The following is a 9,584-nucleotide window of genomic DNA, read 5'->3' on the forward strand; positions in this document are numbered from 1 at the left end:
GTGAGTGGTGTATACATGTGTGTCGTGAGTGGTGTATACATGTGTGTAGTGAGTGGTGTATACATGTGTGTAGTGAGTGGTATATACATGTGTTTACTGAGTGATGTATATATGTGTGTAGTGATGCGTGTAGTGAGTGATATATACATGTGTGTAGTAAGTGGTGTATACATGGAATAAACTCCATTTTATCAACCTAATATGTATTATGTCTGTTTAAAAAAAAATAGTAAATAACTTGAGTCACTTCCATGCAGAAATATTGAATATACTTATAAGATCCTCTAATACTTACAAACCGGATAATTAATTCTCTACGTCAGACTTTATTCTTTCTTTTAGATCAAAAAGGTGTTTAACACTGTAGATTCCCCGTATTTGTCTTGTACATGGACATTTGTGCGTGTGCGTTTATTGGCAGGTATGTTAACACTAATTCTTTCAGTATGTGTATGTATTTCGTGTATAAAACAACTAAGTGTATGGCAAGTAGTTTTAACATTTAATACTATTTCATTGGGTGCTATTAAACGACTGTCATTTGCATACAAAAAGGAAGTGGCTTCAGGGTTCCTTTGATTGGTTCGATCAAATATGGCAGTCGGAGGAGGGACAGGAAGCTGGTGTCATCCGGGTATCGGGCTACCAGCTGATGAATAAGAAAGTGTCGGTGAGTTGTTGGTGCCCCTCNCTACCCCCACCCACCTCCACCCCCAGGGTGGACATAGATTTATATGTCTTCATAGCTGTCCACATGATTTGGTTTGTATTTGTAACTACCCATACAGTGCCGGTTGTCGTTAAAGCTCTGGACACACACAGTGTGGCTGCAAACATAATTGTTGTTCTTGATGCACATTTATTTGCATATCTTTGTAGTTGCCACACATCGTTAGTTGTCGTTCTGAACATACATTTATTGCATATGTCTTTGTAATTGCCGACACAATGTATACCTTTAGTTTATTTGCAGCCCCCAAAAGACTGTCCATCGTTCACGACGATGTACATAATACCCTTGTGTTTCTTTGTAGCTCCCAATAACCGTCCATTGTTCTGGACGATGTACATACATACCCTTGTGTTTATTTATAGCGCCCAATAACCGTCCATCGTTCTGGACGATGTACATACATACCTTTAGTTTATTTGCAGCCCCCAATACACCGTCCATCGTTCTGGACGATGTACATACATGCCCTTGTGTATATTTGTAGCTCCCAATAACCGGCCATCGTTCTGGACGATGTACATACATTCCTTTAGTTTATTTGCAGCCCCCAATCCACCGTCCATCGTTCTGGACGATGTACATACATTCCTTTGTGTTTATTTGTAGCTCCCAATACCCCGTCCATCGTTCTGGACGATGTACATATATACCTTTGTGTTTATTTGTAGCTCCCAATACACCGTCATTCGTTCTGGACGATGTACATACATACCTTTGTGTATATTTGTAGCTCCCAATAACCGTCCATTGTTCTGGACGATGTCCATACATACCCTTGTGTTTATTTGTAGCTCTCAATAACCGTCCATCGTTCTGGACGATGTACATACATTCCTTTAGTTTATTTGCAGCCCCCAATCCACCGTCCATCGTTCTGGACGATGTACATAATCCCTTTGTGTATATTTGTAGCTCCCAATACAACGTCCTTCGTTCTGGACGATGTACATACATACCTTTGTGTATATTTGTAGCTCCCAATAACCGGCCATCGTTCTGGACGATGTACATACATTCCTTTGTGTTTATTTGTAGCTCCCAATAATCTTCCATCGTTCTGGACGATGTACATACATTCCCTTGTGTATATTTGTAGCTCCCAATAACCGGCCATCGTTCTGGACGATGTACATACATACCCTTGTGTTCATTTGTAGCTCCCAATACGCCGTCCATTGTTCTGGACCATGTACATACATCCCCTTGTGTTTATTTGTAGCTCCCAATAACCGGCCATTGTGCTGGACGATGTACATAATACCCTTGTGTTTCTTTGTAGCTCCCAATAACCGTCCATCGTGCTGGACGATGTACATACATACCCTTGTGTTCATTTGTAGCTCCCAATACGCCGTCCATTGTTCTGGACCATGTACATACATCCCCTTGTGTTTATTTGTAGCTCCCAACAACCGCCCATTGTTCTGGACGATGTACATAATCCCCTTGTGTTTATTTGTAGCTCCCAACAACCGCCCATTGTTCTGGACGATGTACATAATCCCCTTGTGTTTATTTGTAGCTCCCAATCCGCCGTCCATCGTTCTGGACGATGTACATACATCCCTTTAGTTTATTTGCAGCCCCCAATACCCCGTCCATCGTTCTGGACGATGTACATAATCCCTTTGTGTATATTTGTAGCTCCCAATACACCGTCCATCGTACTGGACGATGTACATACATACCTTTGTGTGTATTTGTAGCTCCCAATACACCGTCCTTCGTTCCGGACGATGTACATACATACCTTTGTGTATATTTGTAGCCCCCAATACACCGTCCTTCGTTCTGGACGATGTACATAAATACCTTTGTGTTTATTTGTAGCTCCCAATACACCGTCACATGGACTATAGGTTCTCGGTTTTATCAAGCAAAGAACTACAACGCTTGCCCATTGGCAAAATATACAAGTAAGCATTTTAAAGTAAATCACAAATTGCCCTGTCGAGAAAATTTGTGGTCCCTTCAAAAATCTTGTGGTCCCTTCAAAGGCCTATAAAGATAGCGAGGTCCCTTTGAAGACCTGTTTACTTTTTTTACGTCAATTGGTGTTGATGTCTGTTATCTGTTAAATATCAATCTTGTTGAGGTGCATTTCGTGAAAGTTTACCCTTTTCCAGAGATACTCTCATTTTGATTGTTAGTTTCCTTTTTACATTTTGTTGAGAGAAAAAAAACGAATTTTTCAAGCATCATTGTTTAAATGAGTGTTAATAACGAAAAATGTCATCATAAATATTTCAGAAATGTCCACAGCATATTGTTTACGTTCGCAGGTATGGATGGTGGTATGATACCTTGATGGTGGAGTGCCGGCGTTATCTCCCCTGGCTGATGAAGAGGTAGTTGAAATCCGATTGAGTTGTGCATTAGAACTTATTCTTGGTTAAGCAAGACAAAATTGATACACAATGTAAATAACAAATCTTAGACATCTGCTGTGATATCGCCTTATAAAAAATCTTAGACATGTTGCTGTGATATCGCCTAATAAATTGCTTTGATATCGCCTTATAACAAATCCTTAATATTTAGCCTACATTTGTACGACCTTTTTTGGTGTCAATATCATTTTGTGCTTTAAATGTTCTTGCTTAAATTTGCTCTATGGTAAATCAATACGCTTTAAAAAGCAAATTATTTGTAATCACCAATAACCATAGCTTGCTTTTGTGCAATGCCGGTTTTTCTTGAGTGCTAATATTTCAGATTTCGCAAAAATGGAGGGTATGTACAGAACCAGAACATAACGTCTTTATCAGAAGTGAGTATGTTTATACGGGCGTCAGTGTTTACATGAAATTCTAGTGTGCCTGTGTTAGGTGTGTTGTCATTTATAACCAAATGTTATATGAAAAGTAATGTTCTAATGGTCATTTATCATAAAAAGTATCGGAATGTCGGGGCCATTTATGTGGTAATTTGTTCTAGAAATGTTGAATAGGAATTATGTGTCAGTTTGAAATGGAATCTGAAGCGAACACTTGTATCTGACAAAGTGTGTATATGTATACATATAAAAAGTATTTTGTCTATCCCATTAATATTAAGAAAGATCAGAGTTTTTTGTGGGGATGTATGTAAGATCCAGCCGACCTCACAGTCCCAACCTCGCCAAGTTATAGTCCCACTGAAAACTATCAACCGGTAAAAAACTGATCAGCTCTAATACCGTATGGAGAGTTGGCGTTCGTCCTTTATTTCAAATTTTCCCCCAGGCCATGATAGTTTAGGTACATTAAATATTTGCATTTCCCGTCCATTTGACATTTGTGTTAGACTTTGCTTTCAGCTCCAGTTTCTCTGATACATACATGTACATACTAGAAGTAGCATAGCAATCAAAGTTCATATATGCAAGGTCGCTGTGACCTGTATTTTCTGCTTCGCTGACTTCTGTTAGAGTTTTCGTTTAAAAAGCTGCATGTTTAACAAATATTTTCTAGTTAAATGATACTTTGTTGAGTTTTTGTGGGAAACGTTAGAGCTGATGAGATAAAACTGTTTCTATAGATACTCCGTTAATGATCTGTTTCTAGATACCCGTGTGTGACGTATTCATTGTTAATGATCTGTTTCTAGATACCCTTGAGTGACGTATTCATGGTAAATGATCTGTTTCTAGATACCCGTTTGTGACGAATTCATTGTTAATGATCTGTTTCTAGATACCCGTGTGTGACGTATTCATGGTTAATGATCTGTTTCTAGATACCCGTGTGTGACGTATTCATTGTTAATGATCTGTTTCTAGATACCCGTGAGTGACGTCACAGTGAACTGCCTGGGTTGGGGAAGTCGGCAGTTATTTGGAGATAAAGACATGTTCCCTGTCCGGGGACATACCCTCAGGGTAAATATCGTACCGTATTCGAACTTGTAAGTACACTAAGTGAAACATTCTTTAGTCTTTTATGACGTGATTGACGCGATTTGTACTTCTTTATTTCAAGCTAGTTATTAGTCCCCAACCGGTTCCTGGGGGGACTATATGGTCGTACTCCGTCCTTCCGTCCAAGAAGATTGTCCGGAAGATATGTTCTATACTATTTCACTTAAGGTAACCAGATTTGGTGTACAATGGCGTCTTGTGATGGCGGAGTGCAAGAGGTAGGTCATTATGACCTCAATGTGACCTATGCTTTGACCTTTGACCTTACCTTTTGAAAAAGTTAGAAATCATTACCGGTGTGGTCTATGGATTGCCCTGCATTTGTTAGGCATTGTTTTACGTGACTATCATGTATAACTATTCAGGTTCTATTGTCTAACGCTTTCAAGAGTATTATACATATCTTCAGTAGATGGATCTTAAGATGGAGTGCGATTAAACAATATCTTCACTGAATATGAAAGGATGGCGTGGGGGAGGGGACATTCTATCACTATTCCGAATTCAAGGAATCTCAATGTGATGATGGACATTTTGTAGGTTAGTGCACCATGGGTGAAACAGTTCTACGTCCTCGATAACGGAGACAATTTCATATACCCCGGGTAAGTATTGGTACAGATATAGGTTATCGGTAATGTTGTGTAGCAGCTGGACGCAAGTACACTGTAATTATATGTGATGGGTAGACGGTTAACAAGTAATGACCACAGGGACCTGAGGATTTGTTACAACTATATTTTGACCTAAAGTAAGGTATTCAGAGTACTTTTACATGCTTTAGGGGTTTAGATCGACTTTAGGTAAAAATGACATCCTCATTCTGATATAAACCCATAAAACGGGTGTAAAATTACTCTGAACACTTTAGTTTAGGTCCAAATATAGCGGTAACTAATGCTCAGGTCCCTGCGGTTTTTATCCTCCGTAATTTAAATTCTTTACACCTTACTTTCTTTGTTTACCCCGAAGACTTGTAAATTGTTAAGATATTTAAACTTCACAATTTGATCGGTTGTTGTTTGTCGAGTTAATCCAAAGTCGTTGGTTACCACACTTGTTGGCATGTTATGGCGGTGTATGTAATGATTTACAGACATTGTTTTCCATTATTAAGCAAAATTGGCATTGTACGATAATGCTTTATTATACTGTTATAAATATGTGCTGCTCGTGACGTGACTGTCTGTCGTTTGACGTCAGACAAGACGACGTGATATTGGGAGTTACACGTGAAGAGGGCAAGACTGACCTTGACTACAACTCCGAAGCTTTCGACAAAATTCGTGGGATATGCCAGCAAGTTCTGCCGTCCCTCAAGGTACATACTCATACAAAGTACAAAGAGCAGAACATGGCAAGTTAAATTGTTCGGTATAATTGAGTATCTGGAGTGTTGGATTACATTGTAAAAAAAGTAAAAAGCGATGTTTTCTTACGTAAAACCAATTATATTTATTTCATCTAACGCTCTTGCAATATCAGGGAAACGTCAGCATATTTTGTCATTTCTTGCACGTGTTCGGACTAAGAGTTGAATCCGTACTAGTCAACATGTCACGTGGGCGTATAATACTATGTAGTGTGTGTGTTCTAGCACGCCCCGGAGGTACGACGGTGGGTGGGGATCCGCCCCCACAGACACGACATCAGACTGGAGCAAGAAACGGTCAAGGTGAACGGGAGGACTATCCAGGTACATTACAGGATGAATCATAGTTCAATGGGTATTATGTATTGGTGTCCAATATAATTAATGTGAAAAGGAGATTTCAGAGAACGGTGTCAAGTTGTTTTCCTATCCAATAAGTTTTACGTATAAAGGACAGTATCGAGAAGAGTAAGGTGGCCATGTGTAATCCTGTGAAAGTGAACGGTTAAATTACAGATGTAACGTGTGTAAGTGAACTGTTCAAGTACAGACGTAACGTGTGTAAGTGAACTGTTCAAGTACAGATGTAACGTGTGTAAGTGAACTGTTCAAGTACAGACGTAACGTGTGTGAGTGAACTGTTCAAGTACAGACGTAACGTGTGTAAGTGGACTGTTCAAGTACAGATGTAACGTGTGTAAGTGAACTTTTCAAGTACAGATGCAACGTGTGTAAGTGAACTGTTCAAGTACAGACGTAAAGTGTGTGGTTGAACTGTTCAAGTACACATGTAACGTGTGTAAGTTAACTGTTCAAGTACAGACGGAACGTGGGTGAGAGAACTGTTCAAGTACAGGTGTAACGTGTGTAAGTGGCCTGTTCAAGTACAGATGTGACGTGTGTAAGTGAACTCTTCAAGTACAGACGTAAAGTGTGTGGTTGAACTGTTCAAGTACACATGTAACGTGTGTAAGTGAACTGTTCAAGTACAAACAAAACGTGTGTTAGTTAACTCTTCAAGTACAGACGTAACCTGTGTGGGAAAACTGCTCAAGTACAGACATAACGTGTGTAATTAAACTGTTCAAATACAGACGACGTAACCTGTGTAAATGAACTGTTCACGTACAGACGTAACCTGTGTGTTAGAACTGTGAACGTACGGATGTAACGTGTGTAAGTGAACTGTTCAAGTGCAGACAAAACGTGTGTGCGTGAACTGTTCAAGTACGGACGTAACGTGTGTAAATGAACTGTTCATGTACAGACGTAACGTCTGTAAGTGAACTGTTCAAGTACAGACGTAAAGTGTGTGGTTGAACTGTTAAAGTACGGACGTAACGTGTGTGGTTGTACTGTTAAAGTACAAACGTAACCTGTGTGGTTGAACTGTTAAAGTACGGACGAAACGTGTGTGAGTGAACTGTTCAAGTACAGACGTAACCTGTGTGGAAGAACTGATCAAGTACAGACGTAACCTGTGTGGGTGAACTGTTCAAGTGTGGACGTAACGTTTGTAAGTGAACTGCTCAAGTACAGACGTAACCTGTATGGGTGAACTGTTCAAATACAAACGTAACATGTGTAAGTGATGTGTTCAAGTACAGACGTAATGTTTGCGAGTGAACTGTTCAAATACAGACGACGTAACGTGTGTGGTTGAACTGTTAAAGTACTGACGTAACATGTATGGGTGAACTGTTCAAGTACAGACGTAACGTGTGTAAGTGAACTGTTCAAGTACGGACGTAACCCGTGTGGGTTAACTGTTCAAGTACAGACGTAACGTATATAAGTGACCTGTTAACACAAAACGTGTGTAAGTGAACTGTTTAACTACGGACGTAACGTGTGTAAGTTAACTGTTCAAGTACAGACGTAATGTGTGTGAGTGAACTGTTCATGTACGGACGTAACGTTTGTGGTTGAACTGTTAAAGTACAGACGTAACCTGTGTGGTTGAAGTGTTAAAGTACGGACGTAACCTGTGTAAGTGAACTGTTCAAGTACGGACGTAACGTGTGTGGTTGAACTGTTAAAGTACAGACGTAACTTGTGTGAGTGAACTGTTCAAGTACGGACGTAAAGTGTGTAAGTGAACTGTTCAAGTACAGACGTAACCTTTGTGGGTGAACTGTTTAAGTACAGACGTAATGTGTGCGAGTGAACTGTTCAAATACAGACGACGTAACGTGTGTGGTTGAACTGTTAAAGTACTGACGTAACATGTATGGGAGAACTGTTCAAGTACAGACGTAACGTGTGTAAGTGAACTATTCAAGTACGGACGTAACGTGTGAAAGTGATGTGTTCAAGTACAGACGTAATGTATGTAAGTAAACTGTTCAAGTACAGACGTAACGTGTGTAAGTGAACTGTTCAAGTACGGATGTAACGTGTGTAAGTGAACTGTTAAAGTACAGACGTAACCTATGTGTGTGAACTGTTAAAGTGCAGACGTAACGTATGTAAATGAACTGTTTAAGTACGGGCCTTAATATGTGTGAGTGAACTATTCAAGTACGGACATAACCTGTGGAGTCGAACTGTTCAAGTACGGACGTAACGTGTGTGGGTGAACTGTTCAAGTACAGACGTAACGTGTGTAAGTGAACTGTTCAAGTACGGACGTAACGTGTGTAAGTNTTCAAGTACGGACGTAACGTGTGTAAGTGACCTGTTCAATTACAGACATAACGTGTGTAAGTGATGTGTTAAAGTACAGACGTAATGTGTGTAAGTAAACTGTTCAAATGCAGACGACGTAGCCTGTGTGGTTGAACTGTTAAAGTACAGATGTAACCTGTGTGGATGAAATGTTAAGGTACCGACATTACGTGTGTGGTTGAACTGTTCAAGTACAGACGTAACCTGTGTGTGAGTGAACTGTTCAAGTACAGACGTAACGTGTGTGGGTGAAATGTTAAAGTACAGACGTAACGTGTGTAAGTGAACAGTTCAAGTACAGACGTAACGTGTGTGGGTGAAATGTTCAAGTACAGACGTAATGATTTTAAGTGAACGTAACGTGTGTGAGTGAAATGTTTAAGTACAGCCGTCACGTGTGTAAGTGAACTGTTCAAGTACGGATGTAACGTGTGTAGGGGAACTGTTAAAGTACAGACGTAACCTATGTGAGTGTTCAAGTACAGACTTAACGTGTGTGGGTGAACTGTTCAAGTACGGACGTAACGTGTGTGAGTGAAATGTTTAAGTACAGACGTAACGTGTGTAAGTGAACTGTTCAAGTACGGACGTAACCCGTGTGGGTTAACTGTTCAAGTACAGACGTAACGTATATAAGTGACCTGTTAACACAAAACGTGTGTAAGTGAACTGTTTAAGGACGGAAGTAACGTGTGTGGGTGAACTGTTAAAGTACAGACGTAACCTGTGTGGTTGAACTGTTAAAGTACGGACGTAACCTGTGTAAGTGAACTGTTCAAGTACGGACGTAACGTGTGTGGTTGAACTGTTAAAATACAGACGTAACCTTTGTGAGTGAACTGTTCAAGTACAGACGTAGCCTGTGTGGATGAACTGTTCAAGTACGGACGTAACGTGTGTAAGTGAACTGCTCA

General features: G+C 40.0%; 1 protein-coding gene across 1 annotated transcript in view; it reads left to right on the forward strand.

Moving 5' to 3' along the window:
* LOC110454950 (D-aspartate oxidase-like) overlaps window positions 1-9,584 on the forward strand; it is a 15,954-nt gene that overhangs the window by 893 nt on the left and 5,477 nt on the right. Inside the window, exons 2-9 of the mRNA XM_021504781.1 lie at window positions 556-670; window positions 2,564-2,649; window positions 3,016-3,081; window positions 3,449-3,503; window positions 4,494-4,592; window positions 5,172-5,236; window positions 5,835-5,952; window positions 6,229-6,327. Of these exons, the coding sequence (XP_021360456.1) occupies window positions 556-670; window positions 2,564-2,649; window positions 3,016-3,081; window positions 3,449-3,503; window positions 4,494-4,592; window positions 5,172-5,236; window positions 5,835-5,952; window positions 6,229-6,327 (703 nt within the window). The remainder of the gene's footprint in view (window positions 1-555; window positions 671-2,563; window positions 2,650-3,015; window positions 3,082-3,448; window positions 3,504-4,493; window positions 4,593-5,171; window positions 5,237-5,834; window positions 5,953-6,228; window positions 6,328-9,584) is intronic.

This window comes from Mizuhopecten yessoensis, unplaced genomic scaffold, assembly GCF_002113885.1.
Source record: "Mizuhopecten yessoensis strain PY_sf001 unplaced genomic scaffold, ASM211388v2 scaffold8123, whole genome shotgun sequence".
Classification (NCBI taxonomy): Eukaryota; Metazoa; Mollusca; class Bivalvia; order Pectinida; family Pectinidae; genus Mizuhopecten; species Mizuhopecten yessoensis.